A 20,923-nucleotide genomic window follows, 5' to 3' on the forward strand; every position below is an offset into this window, starting at 1 on the left:
ATATAAAATGTATAAAACAAGGAAACCAATCATTTCATTTCAACAAAATAATAATAATAATAATTTGTACAAGTTCAAGATCTACATTATGTATTATACATATCTTAATTAATAATAATAATCAGTGGATGCAGTTGATAATAATTAAGCGAAATACATATCTTATATTATCCTATACGTATATTAATGCTCGATTTGCAATGTCAACATCAAATTATAAATTTGTTCGATTGACAGGTACTTAATTTTTGTTTTTCCCAAATCACAAAAGTACTGACAGCACTCCCTCCCTTAACAAAAACAATTGACATGACGTTGTAACTTGAATAGGCATGTATCATACTTGAGCAAATGCTCTTCAAATATTACCTTGCATCAGTTGTATTCGTACTAAGAGATACATAAAAGGCTGTTAATTATTAGGTAATTTCAGAATATGAGCAAGTCTATAGTCTTAGGCTTTGACGGAGATCAACATCTTGATCAGTGTGTGGTTTCTTTCTTGTACTGAAGCTATGAAAATTTCTTTTTCGTTGGAGGAGAAAATGATTTGTGATTTTGACTTACATTCTTTGTATATTGGTTGGATATTTAGGTTCTTGGTGCAAGCACATAAGATCATGAATCATAGCTATTGAATCAGGAGTCAGAGAAGACTACAACCTTAAAGCATCAAATGAATCATATATAATAGTTAGTGAAATTTGCACAAAAACACATACACCATGATCACACTCACAAATCACTACCTAGGATCTAACTCGGTAATCGAAACCTCGTTCTGACTCACCAGCCTACAATCAGTGTCCAGTTTCATTGATGTAGCCAATGAAATCTCATTTTGCACAAAACTTGCTGGTTGTGTGGGCAAAGGGAGAGCGATGAAATTGCTATTAAGCATGAGAACAACTGAAGCCATGTCTAGCTTGTCGGCAACATTTGCTTGAACACACAGCAATCCAATGTGAATACATCGTATCATTTCACTCAATGGACCACTTCTCAATGTGAGATCTATGAGATTCGCAACTGTCCCCTCTCTCGAGTTTTTCCAAGCTTGAAATTATACATTAATTCATGCATACATGTCAAAGAAAATAGTGTAGAATATTGCTGATTTTCATTTTAACAAAGAACAGGGGTCTGATAATTTATGTATACACTCACATAGCTTAGAAGATACTCTTTGTTCTCCCCTTCATGGAAAGATGTAATTTTTTGACCACTTACAATCTCCAGCATCAACACACCAAAACTAAAGACGTCTGACTTGATGGAGAATTGCCCAAGCATTGCATATTCCGATGCCATATATCCACTGCATATCAATATTAATATTAATATCCACTGCATTGCATATCAATATTAATAAACTCAACTTCAATTTGAAGGCAGTAGAGCTTTGATTATTATTTTTAATCGATTTGATTTCTAATAGAAAATGAAAAATTGTAGTCCTTAGCTCTAACCTATTTGGATATGTTTATAAACTTACTAGGTCCCCACAATTCTGTTTGTACTGCCTTCAGTCTGATCCAGTACACACATCCTTGCCATGCCAAAATCTGAAATCTTAGCATTCATTTCTATATCTAATAGAACGTTAGCAGCTTCGAGGTCACGCTGAATAATCCAAAGTCGAGAATCCTCGTGAAGGTATAAAAGCCCTCGAGCAATGCCTTTTATAATTTTATATCGACTCTCCCAATCTAGATTTGCAATTTTCTTGGGATCTACATATGCATGAAATCGTACTCAATCAAATATTTAAAATTTATGATTTTTTAGGGAAATGAATGAAATAATCTTCATCGCATGAATGTAAACATAGAATGCAGTGGTACCAAATATATAGTGATCAAGGCTTCTGTTTGGAACGAACTCATACACAAGAAGACGTTCATTCCCTTCCAAGCAAAATCCAAGGAGCCTAACTAAATTCCGGTGTTGGAGCTTGTCCACTAATACAACCTCATTCTTAAATTCCAAATCTCCTTGTCTAGAGTTTTTCGATAGTCTTTTTACTGCTATCTCTTGTCCATTGGAAAGCTTACCCTGAATAGTGAGAGAATAAGGCACAAATGAAAGAATTCGAACCAATTTTCAGGAAATAAATACAATGGTATGACATATTTTGACAATAGATGCTTGGTAATACTTTTTATACCGTACTGTTTTCATACCTTATAAACGGGCCCAAATCCACCTTTTCCAGCCTTATTTGCATCAGAAAAGTCGCATGTGGCAGCTCTAATAACGTCGAAATTGAATTGCAAGGATTCCATGTCTCCCATTTCATCCATGGCTTCAGAAAAGAGAAGGAACCACCGAGTTGATACATATTCGAATGATTTATTAATTTGCTCAATATGAAAGCATACAACAAGGTATGGCATCTAATTTGATTTGTGGGTTCGTATCTCTAGTAACAAATTCGAGACAGTGGAAGCATTCACTAGAAAAAAATAATTTATTTTTCCTGAAACCCAGTGTTACCCAGTACTGTTACCCAAGTGCAAAAAGAAAGTCAAGAATTTCGTAACTGTTATATAATATATGAAAATAGCCTTCAAAATCTAAAAAAAGAAAAAAAAAAAGAATACAAGAACTATGTTGTACTTACTTTCAAAATGATCCTTGCGTTTCCTCCCTCTTAAAAAAAAATAAGTAATACTGATGACGGCCAGTATGATAACAACAAGAGTGGGCACAACAATGACGACGACAGATCGAGTTGTGGTGTTTATCATAGTACCTGCGAAAACCAAAAGCACGCTGTTTTTGAAAGCCAAGCCAACTACAAATCTTGAAAAGGTCAAATTTATCTCTCAAATCACAACTTATCACGTGCAACATAAAGAGTAAGGACAGCACCTACGCTAACACAATAAAAGTAATTATGATTTCATCTATGCGGGATATATGAGGATTATAAATTTATTATACTTTTATGGGAGGAGGTGAGATAGGTTGCTAAAAGATAAATTTCTCATATCTCTTCTCATCAGCTTGAATTTTTGAGATTAATGATGATTTAAAAGTTGCAAATGTTGAGAACGATAAGACAGAAAATAAAGAAAAAAGAGAATCAAGAACATGAACACAAAATTTTGTGATTAAGCAACGTGCCTATATCCACGAAACTACAAATGATTTTTATTCTCTTAAAAGTCAAAATACACTGTGCGGAACTATTGTTCACTCTATGTAGCCATGCAGAATTACAATATATATATGTGTGTGTGTGTGTGTGTGTGTGTGTGTGTGTGTGTCCGTGCGCGTGCGGAGGGAGAAATCCAAATCAAAACAATTATCAATTATTTCGCTCAAGCGAGTATCGAGTGAACTCTCTATCTGAAATTCGTTTGAGCTAAATGTCGAGCAAACTCTCTATCTGAAATTCGTTTGAGCTAAATGTCGAGCAAACTCTCTATTTGAAGTTCACTTAAGTGACTAGCCCAGTAGACTTTCTATCTTGCATTTGCTCGACTCCCTGACAAGCCAAATACCAAGTTCTACACAAAAAACCCAACAATTCCCCCACTTGGAGATCGGTACAACCACATGTATCAATCATCTGCCTCCAAAACTGAAATCTCCAACTTAGCAGCTCGTAGCTCCTATCTTCAAGCTAGAAGACCAATTGAAACACCCTTAGTTAACGTATTCCACAGATCTCCCCAAGTATCTACTAGTCATCATCAAGAAGAGATCAAATAACTTGATATCTAATCTAAATACATATTGGCCCTGGAATGAAATGCTGTATTCTTGGCAAGAATATGGCACTCTAACTGTCAATGTAGAGAGTACCATCCTCATTGTTCTTAGTTCTTAGCCAACTCCTCCAAAAAACTCTGTAACCAAATCATCTCCTTTGAGACTTCATATGCAACAACATACTCGGCTTTTGTGGTAGACAACACAACAGTCATTTGCAAATTGGAACCCCAACACACAACTCTCCGATTGTTAGCGTCACTAGCTAAATCATCATTAACATAACCATGTAGTTTTATACCTACTCCAGTAAAGCAAAGACACATATCTAAATAACCCTACAAATACCTCAAAATCCATTTTACTACCTTCTAGTGCAGCTTTCCTAGATTACTCATGTACCTACTCACAACTTTCACTACATGAGCAATGTCTAGTCTCGTATAGACCATAGCATAGATAAGAGAACCATTAGCTAAGCATAGGGTACCTGACTCATATTTTTCAAGTACCTCCTCTAACTTTGGCGACTAATCCTTCGTAAGTCTAAAATAACTTCCCAAATGTGTAGCCACTGGTTTGCCTTTGTCCATAGTGAACTTGTTGATGACTCTTTTAACATACTCCATATGCCTCAATGTGCCTTTGACTTTGTCTCTGATAATTCTCATTCCAAGGAATTGCTTTGCAGCTACAAAATCCTTCAGTGCAAACTGTTTTGACAGCTACTTATTCAGATTGTTGATCTCTTCAATACTAGACTCTGCAATGAGCATAACATCCACATACAACAATAGAATAATACAAGAGTCATCAGAATACCTAACATAACGACAATGGTGACATCTGGTGTACCCTGAACTGCACATGAAATTGTCAAACTTCTTGTACCACTGCTTAGGAGCTTGTTTCATGCCATACAAGCTCTTCTTTAGTTTGCAAACAATAAAGGACCCCTCTAGCTTATACATATAGTTGTCTTCTTCCAAATCACTATCGAGAAATGTTGTTTTCATAGTACTAATATGATAGTTGTGATTTTCACACTTGGAGAGAAAATTTCAGAGTAGTCAATGTCTCTCTTCTGCCGAAACCCTTTCATAACAAGTCTCGCTTTATACCTTTTGGCTTTCGTTGTCATCATGCTCAATTTTCAACCGATATACCCACTTGTTGTGCAAAACCTTCTTCCCTGCTAGAAGTTCAATTAGCTTATATGTCTGATTCCATAACAAAGAGCCCATCTTATCTTTCATTGCTTACTTCCACTTGCTCGAAATATCATCTTGAAAGGTTTCATTATAACTTTACTACTCACCACCATCAATCAACAGAATATAATTCAAGGTGGATAAAAACAGCTATGGAGGTCTGGTAGCCTTGGAAGACCTACCAATAGCAACTATAGGTGTAGACAACTTTGTATCTAACTACAGAACAATAGGAATGCATGCATTAGGCTCACTCTCCCTGTCACTCATACTTTTGCTTTGCACTGGGATCACAAGAAGTTCATCCAGGCTTAAAAACATAGACTGGTGAGAAGCTGCATCTGCAGTATATATTGCTGCACTAGACTTATCCTTGTACATGGCTTTTTCATTAACAATTGTGTTCCTACTCTTGATGGTTTTCTACATCTAATCATCTGAAAAGTGGTAGCCAAATGACTTATCCTCATAGCTGATAAAGAAACAATTTCTTGATTTGGCATCGAGCTTGCTGTGAGCATCAGAATCAATCTGAACCTAAGAAATACAACTAAAGACTTTTAAGTGAGAAATTCTCCCCCCCCCCCCCCCCCCCCCCCCTCTCTTTTTCACTCCAAACCTCCTTAGATAGTCTACACTCTAATGAAGCTGATGGCCAACGGTTAATCAGAAAACTGTAATGTTATCAAGTTGTCCCATAGAGGTTAGGTTTTTCTACACTTGAATGACCATTGTCATCAAGTAGTCCGACAAAAATTTTGCAATCTTTCATATTTGAAAGGAAGCCAGACTTTGTTTCAACCTATACTTAGCATTCTACCCCAAAGTAGAGGCTTTGTCATGTCTACATCCACATGAATTCGAAGGCACTTTCCCTATCCCAAGCCTTCCTTATTTACATCCACTTCATGCATTACCCCAATTTTCCTGCCAATTTGCATCCCAATCTCTTGAGACATTGATGCCAATGGCAGATTATGAATTTGCACCCAAAACGGTTCATGAGAAAAAGGGATATCCTTTATAGTAGCCATGCCACCATCAAAAGTCTGGAGCGCTATAAGAGCACGATCAAAGAACCATGGCCTACCATACAAACTTTGTCTTTATCAGATTGCTCCTAAAAATATATGATAAAACGACTATCACCAACTTCATTGAAAACCACCCATCGATCCAACTTCCAAACTTTGGACATAGTAGCTTTAAAAGCTTCTCTGCTAAAACCTTCATCTAAAATAAGTAACACCATCAAACAATGTTCTCCTCCAACATTTGAATCTCTAACAGTATCATCTACTATCCGCATCACTTTTATTTTCACATTCCGTGAGATGGAAACCCTCTCGTCTCCTTAAAAATCATCGTGCTCCATTGCCATGCACAAAACTTAGGACTAGGCTGAGAAAATAATCGAACTACCACCTTACTCTCTCAACCGAGAAGAGAAGGACCAGCTTAAAAAATTTGTGAAGCCACTCGGTTTTTAGTTTTTAGGCAGGAGGGAATTAATAAATGAATGTTTATACCATGATTCTACCTTTTTCTCTGTCTTTTTTATACCTGCATTATCAGGTAGTTCATCACTCATAATTGCGACCCAACAAGCTAGGCATGACTTCCACGTTTGTACCCAATTTTCCTATATTTTAAAGAATTTATACTTATTTTTCTGCGCAAAAATAAATGAGCTTTTAATGTAAATAGTGATAATGGGCTTTTATTTTGGGCTATTTTTTATTTAGCTAGGAGAGAGTGATAGTGTGATACACGGTGTTCCTATCGGCTTAGGTTCCTTTTTTTTCTTGATTTGTAATATTTTAGACATTTAGGCCTATTTATTTTCACAAATTATTTCAATTTCTCTCATCTCATTATTATAATTTTTTAAAATTTTAAAATAAAAATGATATTAAAAAAATATATTCTAATAATATTTTATTCAACTCTCAACTTTAATCCTAACTCATCTCATTTTATCTGTAAAACAAGAAAACAAAAAACAAATAAATAAAGATAAGCTTATTATCTTTTACTATCTATTTATTATTCTATAGTGTATTTAAATTTTTTTAAGTATTTTTTTATCCTCCTTAATAATTAAGAAAAAATTAAAAAATATATATATAACTTCAGTAAAAGTCACTTTCTTAATCATTAAATACAAAAATACAAAAATTAAAATACAAAAGAAATAGTAAATAAATAATACGAGGTAATAAGCATATCATTATTCATCAACTTAGGCTTTGTTTGAATATAAAAAGTTTTTCATTTCATCTCATTTTATTATTATAATTTTTTAAAATTCTCACACAAAATATATTAAATAATTCAACTTTTTTAAATTTTAAAATAATAATAATCTTAAAAATAATATTTTAACAATATTTTATTTAATTTTTAACTTTTATCTTAATTCATCTTTCTCAACTCACTATCGAACCGCACCTTACTGTATCAGATTAAGGCTCCATTTAATTGCAAGACTCAGTTGAGATCAACTCAATTCAATTTAATTTTAAGCTACGTCTAACATCTAAACATCTAACTCTCAAATTATTAAACTCATCTAAACTCAAAACTCCCTTATACATGATAAGACTCATAACCCTTTTCAATTCAACACATTTTAATACATGAGACCCATAACATTTTTCAATTTTTTATAAATAATATTAAACTTATCTTAATATTTAAACACATCTAAATTCATTTTAAATGATTTTCATATAACTCCCTTTAACTACTCAATCTATTATTATTCATAAATAATTTAACTCAACGTTCAAACGAAGCCTGCTTTATAAGTCTAGTTTTGTTGCAAGTTTCGTTGAGTTTCTTTGCTGGAGCATTTATCTAATAATGATAGGAGAATGAAAAGCAGCCAAACTGGTTCTCCACTTTACCTTTTGATCCAGGTGCAGAGCCAGTAGGTGGAGTCGGAGATGCAGGCCCTGGCGCAGGAGGGGGCGCCGTAGATGCATCCGTGTAAAATGGGTACAATTCGTACCTAACGTTACAACTAGGAAACAGAACCCTTCCCCCTCGCTTCCCATCACAACATATCGGAAGACGGCCGATAACTGTCTGCATCAGACACCAGCTGCAATCGCTGCTAGACAGGTCCGGCGTGCACTGTACAAGGCTGTACAGATTTTGAGACTCGGAAAATTTCGTTTGATTGGTTCCAAATTTTTTGTCTCCGATTGGAAAGTTCGAGGCCCTACTTGCCAAGTCAGTCAACTTCATGCTTACCAGCCGGTTATATCGATGAATAGATGAATCCTGGGCCTTACGGCCACGTTGGAAAAGATAGACTCGTTGGAGTAGCGAATCATGCACTCGTCATACCAAATAACAGCAACCTTCTCCCTTGAACATTTAGCGGCGAGCTCTTTGGTCGCGGCAGCCACGCATGCTCGGCACATTTGGGAATTGACATCGCCTCGGCAGAGGAAGAGGCCATAGAGAGTGTCGAAGGTGTTCTGGCCGGAGGTGGTGTTGTAGAATTCGATGTTGCGGCTGGCGTTGGAGGAGAGGGAAGAGAGGAGGGAGTTGAGACTGGAATTGTAGAGGCTATTTTTGGGAGAAGGTAGTGTTTTGACAGAAGTGGTAGAGAGAAACTGGGTCGGCGGCATGTGTGGTCAGGCTGAGGGAGCCAAGCATGAGAAGTAACACGACGGAAAGAAAGAAAGGATTGAAGGGAATCATTTTGATGAAAGAATCTCTTCCACTTTGAAGTTGTGCAAGATTTGCGGTACGTACTACGTATTGTGTAATCGACCAGGAAACAGAATAGGTATACGCAGGGCAATGCTAAATATAGCCTGACTGCAATATAGCCTAAATAATTTTATTTTAAAATTTTTTAAAATTATAAAAATATCTCTATAAGCCAAATCCTGGAATTGAGTGGTGAAAACGCAAGACATTTTACCTTCGGGAATTGGGGTCTTCTTGACGCAGTCAACAAAGCTGGTGAAGGCACTGAAGGGCGAGCCAAACTTTTTATTATTTTTATTTTAAAAAAATTGTATTATTTTTTATTTTTATTTAAAAATTTAAAAAATTATAATAATTAATTTAAAAAATTATAATAATTAATTTAAAATTATTTATATTTAAATAATAATTAAAAATAAAATAAAATGAATGACATAAAATGAAATATATTTCTAAACATCCGTCGATATCTCACTCTTCCGTGGCAAAGCCGACAAGGTGGAATCAGAAATTAAAAACTAAATTATTTAACTGAAAAATTAAATTTCAATAATAATAAGAAAAAGAAGGACATCCTCGTGGGATAGGAGATAAGATATCGTGATATCGTTGATGGACAATGACGTCTCTCTCACTCTCTCATATCTCCCATGAAGCATTGAAGCGTACGAAGTACGAACATTTTGCCTAGGCATTTTCTCGGAGGCAGCCGGGAACTTACCCTGTATTTCAAGGAGTGTACTTTTCTTCGGGTCTCGATCGTCTAGAACTTGGTTCATAATTCAGATTTCAGTGTATGTATACACTGCGTCCGAGGAAAGCAGTGTATATATACAGTATAGAGATTCGTGATAAGGAGATGGTACAGTTACCATTCTTCTACCACTATTTTATCATTTGTAATGGAATTTTGCTATATACAAACACACTCGCGTACTAATTTGTGTATCAATACTGATTCATTCATATTTAAAATTTAAATTAACATTGTTTTTAATAAAATCTACTTTTTGACTAATCACATCACATTGATGCACAGATTAGTGCACAATTATGCTTGCAACTATATTTTTTCTTTGTAATGCATTTATTTTTTCTTTACTTCCTTTTAAGTATTTTTTAAATATATTTAATTATTAAAAAAATTAAAAAAATATACAATTTTATTAATAATCACTTTCTTAATCATTAAGTAAAAAAAAATTTTAAAAATTAAAAAATTAAAAAAAATGATAAAATGGTGGTAAAAGAGTGGTAAGACTATCATTATTCTTCGTGATACACCCAATTTATGGTCAGACAAATTCTTCCGAATGGATAAATTTTTTTTTTCATATATGTTTTTATATCTTTGAACAATTTTTTTGAAAATAAATTCATAATATTATTAAAAGATATTTACTTAATACATTATTTAAACATTATTTATATATGTATGTATTTGCCAAAGGAATCTGCGGTTAACATAATTCAAAAATGGCTGGCATCACCGTGGACCCATTTCACAGCTAGAGTAAAATACGTGCAGATATTGGCTTCATATGATTTGTAAAGAGAAATATTTTTTTTCAGTCGCGCATAAGGTAAGTATCGCATAATTTAAAAAAAAAAAAAAAATTAATAAATAAGAGATTTACGTGAAAATATTAAATTTTTAATAATAAATTTTATTTTTTAAAAGAATTAAATAATACTTATATACTCTACTATTATTGTATATAATATTATTTTTTATAAATAATAATAAGAATAATAATAAATACTTTATTAATATTAATAAAATAATATAAAAATATATGAAGTAATTGTATTCCGACAGAGATCTTTAGGTTCTTCATACAACTGATTACCATGTTTCTATTCAAAACATGTGAGTGATGAGACAACATGCGTTGAAATATTGGTGATTTGATTAGAAAAAACAAAAACATAGGTTGAAATATTCAAAACATGGGAGTAACGTTTTGACCAATCCAGTTGTCCTTGTCTCTTAGGATTTACAAGTTTATCGAGATGAAAGAGACTTTCAATCAATAAATAGAGGACCAGATGCACATGGATACTGATGTAAGAGCATTTCCATCCCATTCTGCATCTCACCCCTATCTTTATAATTTAGGAAAAAATTATGCGGTTTGGCTCAAAAACCCTCTCCATCCCGTTCCCCAAAATGGGGATGAAAATTAGGGGTGCTACCGGAGGTCCCCATATTTGAGGACCCACTGTATATCCGCATCGCTCTCTTGCCCCAACGGTTTGCCCTTCCAGCCCGCGTCTTCTTCTCCCCCCCCTCCCCCCCTCCCTCGCAACGCAGCACGGCCGGATTCTGCCCTCCTCAACTGTAAGTGCTATTTATTCTCTGATTTGGCTTTGTTTTTCTTCTGGGTTTCCCTGTTTTGTCCGAATTGGTTTTTGTTTTTCTTCTGGGTTTTGTCCGAAGGGGTGGGTTGGAAGTTTGGTGCTTGAGGGCGTGTGGTGTGGATCCGGTGCTCATGGATAAAGTCCTTCACAAGCTCCGGAAACTGGACGCGTACCCTAAAGTTAATGAGAGAGATTGGGGGTTGGGGTTAGGTAAATAGCGTGGGTGTTAACTCTGCAATAAATTGTACTGATATTTTTAGGTCCTAGCCCCATTTCTGGGATCTCATTCGAGTTTCCTATAGGTTACCTTGGTTCTTTGCTCCTGCATTTTTTAGTGCAGTCGTTGGCAAATCCAAGAATTTTCGTCGCTTGCGGTATTTGTGGAGTGGGTCTTCTCTCTTTTGCTCTCAAAGATGAAGGTCACTGTCGTTTCACGGAGTGGTAGAGAAGTTATCAAGGGTGGCCTTGAGCTCAGCGATTCAGTACGATTCTGTTCTTTTTCTCTTGTTCGTTATCTTTGTAATTCCTAAACTAGTGTGAGTTGATGTTCTTCTGTATTTGATATATACTTCCGGTTCTGGGTCCCAAGAAATCGAAGACACTCGATTCATCTGGTCAGAATGTGGTGTTGGGTCCAATTTAATTGGAAGATCGATTTTTTTAAAACTTTCTTTTAATTATCGTGTTTATATTCCTTCCACTCCTTCCACCATCGTTTTAACGTTTTTCGATGGAGTCCAGGGGATGCAGCTTGTGATATATATGTCTTGGTGTTAATTTGCAGGCTACGGTAGCAGATTTGCAGGAGGCGATTCATCAACGAAGTAAGTGCTGGATGTGGTTCCCTTATTGTTGCGTTTTTTATGCAGATTTTTAGCAAAAATACGTGAAATTTTATATTCAATACGTGATTTGGTTCAAAACCATTAAAAAAACGGATAAAGAATACTAAATAATAAAACATGGCCATCACGTTAGAAAATGCACTAATTAAATAAAAAAAATTATTATTTTTATAATACGAATTTCGGTTTAAAAAATGTTGTATTTGATAGTCAAAACCGTAAAAAAATTTTATAGAAATTGATATTTGAAAAAAAAGATAATAAGACGAAAGAGTTAGTAGTTAAAATTGTAAATGGAAGAGAGAGAAAAAAGTAATAAAAAAAGAATAGAGAAATATTATTTAATAGAATAGAGATAGGGATGGGGAATGAGATGTGGGAGGTTTTTAGAAGATGAATAAAATTTAGGGATAAATTTGAGGAAAGGTGATTTTGAGTTAAATTATAGGGATGAGGATGAGGATCCGGATGAGGATGCTCTAAAAGTGTTAGACAGATGTTCCAGTCGACATACTATATAGAAAAGAAGACCGCTAGAGCAACCGCCGGCTTCTGGGATCTTCGTTTTTTTTTTTTCACATCATGTTTTAATATTTTTAAATATGTAAAAAAATTAAAAATTTACAATAATATTAAACCATTTTTTCTTAATCATTAAAAAAAATAAATAAATCTGGCAGCGGTAAGTTCTAGCATTATTCTATAGAAAATAGTGCTTTTATTAGGAAGAAACTCATAGACAAGTATCTTTTCTTCTCCTTCCAAGCAGAATCCCGATAGCGCTGTTAAATTTTTGGGTTGAAGTTTCGCTGCCAGTACAACCTCGTTCTTAAATTGATCTGCACCTTGTCCAGAGCTTCTCCATAACCTCTTTACTGCCATTTCTTGTCCAGTAGGAAGTGTAGCCGGCCAATATTGGTACTTCAACCAACAGCTTTAGAATAATTTTCATTGTAGAATTTATAAAATCCCGACTTCAAAAGGTTTTTAAAATTCTGAATTTGTTCATATTGAAATGCAATAAATTTGATAGATATGGTTCTTTTGAGAACTATTAGAAAATTGGAAAAAGAAAAAATGATGAAAGTCAATAAATGAATATTGATTAATTTAGTATCTTGTAAACCTCCACAAATCCACCAAAACCTAACTTCTTGTCATTTGAGAATTTTGATAGGGTCCTCGGTCAAGATCCTAGACATCAAGCTGTCGTGCCTCTCCTTGTGCCTTGATGATCGATGTGATTTGCCACTTGCTTGACTGTGATGGTTATGGGTGGTGTTTGCTAAACTCGTATGAATATTCAAAGGATGATGGTGGGCGAAATTCTAGTGGCTGTGCATGCGTGCATGCATGTACAGTGGCTGAGTGGGCTAAAGCGGTTGAGTGGGATAAGGCAGTTAAGTGCCTGGGCTGACTGAGTCAAGCATATGTGTCTCTTGTCGGTGGCCTGACCAAGTTAAGCACACAGGTGTCTCCTGATGGTGGCTGACCAAGTCAAGCACAGAAGTCGCTTGATGGTGGGCCGACCAAGTCAAGTATAGGTGTCTTCTGATGGTGAAGCACACGTGGCTATGGGTGGTTTTTGTGGGCTAGCCAAGTGGGTGGTGGCTGAGCAATTTATGGTGTGGTTGGTTACTCCCTACAAAGTAGGAAAGCGGTTATGGCTGGACAAGTGTCTATGGCTGAGCGAGTGGCTTGGATGGTGGCCAATAATTGTCCGCTTGTCCCTGACCTTGCTCCATATTCGACCAAGGATGCCTGGTGCAGGCCAGATGCCCTTCAATGGCAACTCGTGGCTATCTTATGCGATGCCCCACTCGAGTAGTGCAAAACGATCAGCAAGCAAATGCAAATGCAATGCAATAGACACAAATCATAATGCTGAAATACCTCAACAATGCATTAATGAAAGGCAAAACAATGAAAAGTATAGGTAACCCTGATTCACGAATTGCACAGGGTGAGCCTTCTCCTTTGGGATTCATGGTTTGCACCCAATGGAGCTTAAGTGACAAAGCACCAATGTGTCCATGGGGGCTTACAAGCCAAATTCGTCCAATTGTTTAAAGATAAAAACCAACTGATAGCCTAGTGCCTTACTTATACTAGAAAGCAAATTAAATGATTACAAAAGGAAAATGGTTACTGGATCCACGCTTCTTGGTTAAGGCCTCATGCTGTCAATGGGTCATGGGTGGCCTAGATGAACCCACAGCATGGGCTGCTTGCTTGTGTGTGTGGGTCTTCAGGTTGGCCTGCTGGGTTGGCCCTAACTAGTCGTTGGTCCCTGCATGTGTAGCCCAGGTTGTGTGGGTTAGGCACCATTAGTGAGTTGCTGGGTTGGACCGTGTTGGGCTCGAGCATGGCAGGCTGCTGCGTGGACCAGGCCGGTGGGACCTAGGCGGTTGGTTTGCATGGCCTAGGCTAATGGGGCCTGGGCGTTGATCAGCATGGCCCAGGCCATGGGGCTTGGGCATTGGTCAGCAAGGCCCTGGCCAAAGCCAGGGCGTTGAGCGGCATGCTAGCCTGCGTGAGCTTGCTGGGCAACCGCACTGTCAATTCAAACATGGGTGTGCATGCGTACGTTGCGTTGGCGTCTAGGCCATATATGGGCTTTGTGTTTGTGCACAGCCCATGCAGCGCGCGGGGTGTGCGCCTAGCCCATGAGTGACGCTGCGCACACACACTAGGCGTGCATGCAGTCTAGTCGCGTGCTGAGCATGGTGTGACAACCTCGCTTGCACGCGCGTTGACTGTGCACTGTCTAGTTGAGGGTGACCATAGCTTAATATTCTCCAAGGGCTCGGTCTGTGGGAAATCAAGCGATGCCAATAGTGCTCTTGACATGATATCTGAGCATGGGAGGGTGCTTGTCAAGGCATGGCCCGTGGCCTCCTGCCTTGGGGTTTTGACAAATTTGTTGGTGGTAGCTTCAATTGTTCCAAAATCAAATTGCAAGCAGTCTGTTGTTGCTATTTCCTTTGCAATTTCATTTGCAGCTATGTATCCCAAAAAAGGAAGAGATTATAGAGCAATTTGTGCAGACATGAGGACGCAAAGTTTATACCATTAGTGATTTAGCAATATGATAGAAATAATTTACTATTATCTTCATCATTCTCACAAGTGGAGGTCACAGAACAACTTTAATTGGATGAGTATAGAATACTGATACATGTTTTTATTTTTATTCTTCTTTTCTGGGGCAGATAGACCTTTGAATCAAAGTGTTTAAGACTGAGCTCTATTGAATCAAATGTTGGGAGCTGTTCTGACACAGAGACGATTCTAAATAAAGGAGGGACGAAATTTAACGTGGTTCGACAATTGCCTACGTCCACAGATGCTGTAATTTCACTATGAAAATAATTTTACAGAAAACTCTCTCTCACCCACTTTGATGCACTCTGCACACACGCAGCACTCTCTATTTTCTCTCTGCTCTTCTTTGCTGCACACACACTCCTCACACTTAAGCTCTCCTATTTATAGGAGAGCAGATCAGTACGATGCAGCAATTTGCTGCATGATTCTTGGGGAGGTGGGGAGGTGCCTAAGAATACAAAGGAGTAAACGGTGCAACGGTGCATTCGGTGTCTTTCGGTGCACTGTTCACTGTTTTTGTCTCCACCTGCAACAATCTCCCACTTGGAGACAAATGAGTCTACATATCTTCATAGCAACTATCACAGCAACTTCAAGTCATGCCTTTAAGTACGAAGTCCAACTGAAGCTATACACAACTTCAGTTTGTCAGCAGTAACTACTTTTGTGAACATGTCTGCTGGATTCTCTGTTCCTCGAATCTTCTCAAGTATCAGCTGTCCACTATCGAGAAGAGATCGGATAAAATGGTATCGCAACTGTATGTGTTTTGTTCTGAAATGAAAGGCTAGATTCTTTGCAAGAAAAATAGCACTCTGACTATCACTGTGCAGAATGCCTTTTTCATTCTTCTTTCCCAATTCCTCCAAGAATGACTGCAACCAAACCATTTCCTTCCCTGCTTCAGTTATAGCAACGTATTCCGCTTCTGTAGTTGAGAGAGCAACAATCTTCTGTAACTTAGAAGCCCACGATACAGCTGTATCACCCAGCGTATACACAAATCCAGTAGTACTTTTTCTGCTGTCAACGTCACCTGCTAAATCAGCATCTACATATCCCTGTAGTTTTAAACCTGCTTTTGTAAAGCATAGTGACGTATCTGAAGAGCCTTGTAGATATCTTAAAATCCACTTGACTGCTTCCCAATGCTGCTTTCCTGGATTACTCATGTACCTGCTCACAACTCCCACTGCTTGTGCAATATCTGGCCTTGTACAGACCATGGCGTACATAAGACTACCAATAGCAGATGCATAGGGTATTCTGTTCATGCATTCTTGCTCTTCCTCCGTCTTTGGCGACTGATCCTTAGTTAGTCGAAAGTGACTAGCTAAGGGTGTGCTCACTGGTTTCGCCTTGTCCATATTAAACCTTCTGAGCACCTTTTTCACATACTCCTCCTGCGAGAGCTTGAGAGTATCATTAGACTTGTCTCTAATAATTCTTATACCAAGGATTTGTTTTGCAGCACCCAAATCCTTCATTTCAAACCGCTTTGACAACTGCTTCTTCAGTTCATTGATTTCCTCGATGCTTGACCCTCCAACGAGCATATCATCCACATATAACAGCAGGATAATATAAGACTTGTCAAAGTTTTTAATATAGCAACAATGGTCAGCCTGCAGTCTTGTAAATCCATTACTGCACATGAAGTTGTCAAACTTCCGGTACCATTGTCGTGGAGCTTGTTTTAGGCCATACAAGCTCTTCTTCAGTTTGCAAACTAGATTCTCTTTTCCCTTCACTGAGAATCCTTGTGGCTGGTGCATATAGATGTCTTCCTCCAAATCACCATGAAGGAATGTAGTCTTCACATCTAACTGCTCAAGATGTAGATTCTCTGCAGCCACAATTGCCAACACTAGCCTGATCGTGGTCAACTTTACAACTGGAGAGAAAATGTCTGTGTAGTCGACACCTTCTTTTTGTTGAAACCCCTTTACAACCATTCTGGCTTTGTAGCGCTCGCTACCATTGTGCTCTTCCTTAATTCTGTACACCCATTTATTGTGCAAAGCCTTCTTGCCTTTTGGAAGCTTAGTTAGCTCCCATGTCTGATTTGACATCAGTGACTCCATCTCATCTCGCATGGCTTTCTCCCACTTGATCGAATCTTTAATTTGTAGAGCTTCATCATAACTTTCCGGTTCACCACTATCTGTTAGCAGGATGTAGTGTAGAGATGGTGAGAACCGCTATGGTGGCCTGATCGTCCTTGAAGATCTTCGAATAACAGTGAGTGGTGTACGTTGTTCGATCTGTGGATCATCATTCTCTTGATCCTCGTTCTGATCAGTGTTGACTCGAGTAACATCAAAGTCAACAACCTCAGGTTTCTTTGGCTGCTCCTCAGGTTCAGCTTGTGACCTAGCTTTGTATAGAATTTGCTCATTGAAAATCACATTTCTACTTCTGATGATTTTGCAATTTTTATCATCCCAAAATCGATAGCCAAATTCTTCATCACCATAACCGATGAAAAAACATTTTCTAGATTTGGCTTCTAACTTGTTACGATCAGTAGAATCTATGTGAACATATGATAAACAGCCAAAAACTTTCAAATGGGAAAGATTTACCTTCTTTCCGCTCCAGACTTCCTCTGGTAGATCGAACTTTAAGGGAACTGAAGGTCCCCTATTAATCAAATAGGCTGCAGTGTTAATTGCATCAGCCCAAAAACATTCAAGCAATCCTGAATTCAGCCTCATGCTTCTGGCACGTTCGTTGAGAGTTCTGTTCATGCGTTCAGCTACGCCATTCTGCTGTGGTGTTCCGGGAATAGTCTTCTGAAATCTAATCCCATTTGCAGCACAGAATTCTTTGAACCCTCCATCGATGTACTCTCCTCCATTGTCTGACCTCAGACATTTTAACTTCAAGCCTGTTTCATTTTCAACCATGGCTTTCCACTTCTTGAAAGTATCAAATGTGTCAGATTTATTTTTCAAAAAATAAACCCATACTTTCCTGCTTGAGTCATCAATAAATGAAACATAGTACCGCGATCCTCCAAGAGAAGCGACTGGGGATGGCCCCCACAAATCTGTGTGCACCAACTCCAACTTTGTAGATTTTGGAGTTCTACCATTTTTCAAGAAACTAACTTTTTTCTGTTTCCCAAAAATGCAACCTTCACACATGTCGAAATCAGTTGATTCCAACTTTGGTAACTTCCCCTTGGATAATAGTACTTTCATTCCTTTCTCACTCATGTGACCAAGCCTTTGATGCCATAGGTTGGCATTTGCATCAGCAATTGCAATAGTATCTCTAATGCTTGAAGTCATATATAGAGTACCTGTTTTTGTGCCTCGAGCTACTACCATAGCTCCTTTTGTTATCTTCCACGTGCCACCGGTAAATAGTACCGAATGCCCATTAGAATCAAGTTGTCCTACAGAAATCAGGTTCCTCATGAGTTTGGGAACATGTTGCACCTTCTGTAGCAACCATGCACTTCCATTGGGCAGATTGATTGGTACATCTCCCATGCCTTCGATTTCCAACGCTTCACCATCTGCTAAGTACACCTTCCTGAAATCACCAGTGACATAATTCTGCATGATTTCTCGGTGTGATGTAGTGTGGAACGAGGCTCCTGAATCTAATACCCAAGATTCAATTTGGTTGTCGACTGAAAGAAGTAAGGCATCTTGGAGATCTTCTGTTGTGGCATTAACAGAGTCATGCTCATTCTTCTTCTTTGCTTCCTTGCAATTATTTTTGAAGTGGCCAATTTTGCCACAATTCCAGCACTGTACTTGTTTTCCGGACCTTGATTTACTTCTGCCTCTTCGGGACTTTGATCTGCCCCGATTTGAACTTCTACTAGCTCCTCTACCTCTCATCTCGAGGTTTAAGGCAGAACTGGAAGTTGATGCTTCTCCTGTATCTCTTCTGCGAACTTCCTCGCTAAGAATATGGTCCCGGATATCTTGATACTTCATCTTTGTTTTGCCATAAGAATTGCTGACAGCTGTTCTCATGGCCTCCCAGCTCTTTGGCAATTGAGCTAGAGCAATCAGTGCACGTACTTCATCATCAAATTCAATCCCCACTGAAGCTAATTGATTGATGATGGTGTTGAACTCATTCAGATGCTGAATAACTGGAGTTCCTTCTGCCATTCTCAAGTAGAATAGTTTGTACATCAAATGCACTTTGTTATTGGCTGATGGCTGCTCGTACATGTCCGATAGAGCTTTCATCAAATCCGCCGTGGTCTTTTCCTTTCCCACATTGTGTGCAACTGATCTTGACAGTGTTAGTCTAATGACTCCCAACACTTGTCTATCAAGGAAACTCCAATCTTCATTGCTCATGTCATCTGGCTTTCTTCCTAGGAGTGGAAGATGTAGTTTCTTCCCATAGAGATAATCCTTTATCTGCATTCTCCAGTAGGCAAAGTCTGTACCGTCAAATTTCTCGATACCAACACCTTTAGCTTCTTCTCCAGCCATAACTTTACAACCGAATGCTTTGGAATTATTTTCCTCTTGTAAAAGACTGACCCTCATGCTTTATAAATTCTAGTGTAAATGATACAATTAAGAATCAATGAAAAGTGGTATTTCAGAATTGGTCTCCTCTGTTCTCGTTTCCCTTTTTGTCATTTTATCAAACACTTTATAGGTTTTATTACTTGCGAAGTACCGTCGGTTTATGAACTTACCCGAGGTGTTAAAAGGAGTTGAATAATCAATGATGTAATGTTGGTGAACCGAGTCATACGGATAAACTGTGGAGCTGACATACCCTCTACAAAGCGCCTGTCCATAGACTATATCCGAGTCCTCTCCAGTGCAGGTGTTGTAGAAACCTGTCAAACGATGAGAATTATTATTCTAATAACATGGAAGTGTCATAAAAATTATAGCTAGAGCAAAAATATAAGCCACTAATCCATCCCCCCACCCTCCTAATTAGCATATTGTCTGGATCAAACTTACCAGGTGCCGCTCCAGCACGAGGTAGGCTCCTCCATGAAATTATAGAAACACTTATTTATCTTTTTAAAAAGCCTAATAAGAGGAATAGAGTAATTCTTCATAAAATTTAGGATGAGTTTGTTCCTAAACTACAAGCACTTCTTAATATGCCACCTCATATGTGAGCCGATATTTCCGATACCATCATCGTAAGTAGGTCGCGGGAGCCCATCAAACTTACCAGGTGCTGCTGCAGCATGAGATAGGCTCCTCCTGGAGCCGTTCGAGTGGGGTGATCTCAAATGGACGCGGGCCGAACCATTTGAGTAGGATGACGGGGAGGAGCGGCGGAGGCGATGTTGGAAGCATGCGTCCGATGTACGTTTAGCAGTGCAGTCGCTCTCTCCAGATGAACAGTTTAGATCAAAGGCTGGCTGCCCAACGACTACAGCAACTAGCATGAAAATAGCAGGGCTGAAGAGAAGCAATCTTGAGGAAACCATTGCCGGCCACGTGTTCATCTTCGGACTGCCAAGGTTTAGGCCTCCGATAAAGAGAGAGGCTTTTAACGAAGGAGGTCGCGTTGGAAGTGTGAAGTAAGTGGGCTCAAATTTAAGTTTGTGGCGGAGTCGTGGGTGCCGCTTTTGAAGCAGCTCGGAAGTTTATCGTAACATATTGGAACTCTTTTTTCTTTTTTTTTCTTCTTTTTTTTTTAAGCTTAAATTCAACCTCTGTTTTTTGAAACTTAAGAACATTATACATTAACCAAACTTACAAACTTCCATCAATTCGTTGTCATAGACTTTGCCACGAAACAACCTACGCAAATATTTTATGCTCGATTGACTTTCACTAACGAAGACTTGAAAATTTCTTGAAAATTACATCCCTGTTTGGCGTAAGAAATTAATAAATTAGTGGCCCGTCGGATCGACATTATCCTTCATTTTCAATTAACAAAAGAAAACTCAGTGGACTTCTAATTCATTGGCCGTAGTTTCCTGGAAGACGTCCT

General features: G+C 37.9%; 1 protein-coding gene and 1 pseudogene across 1 annotated transcript; both read right to left on the bottom strand.

Annotated features, from left to right (window-relative positions):
* Positions 1–676: 676 nt before the first annotated feature.
* Positions 677–8,704, bottom strand: LOC122276572 (annotated as a pseudogene).
* A 10,773-nt stretch (positions 8,705–19,477) lies between these two features.
* On the bottom strand, positions 19,478–20,648 carry LOC122276581. Its single transcript, XM_043086412.1, has 2 exons — positions 20,150–20,648; positions 19,478–19,799 (listed from the first exon to the last, which is right to left on the bottom strand). Exons 1-2 carry the CDS (start codon positions 20,427–20,429, stop codon positions 19,528–19,530), a joined length of 552 nt encoding a protein of 183 aa, XP_042942346.1. The 5' UTR covers positions 20,430–20,648; the 3' UTR covers positions 19,478–19,527.
* Positions 20,649–20,923: the final 275 nt, after the last annotated feature.

Source organism: Carya illinoinensis, chromosome 9 (assembly GCF_018687715.1).
Source record: "Carya illinoinensis cultivar Pawnee chromosome 9, C.illinoinensisPawnee_v1, whole genome shotgun sequence".
Classification (NCBI taxonomy): domain Eukaryota; kingdom Viridiplantae; phylum Streptophyta; class Magnoliopsida; order Fagales; family Juglandaceae; genus Carya; species Carya illinoinensis.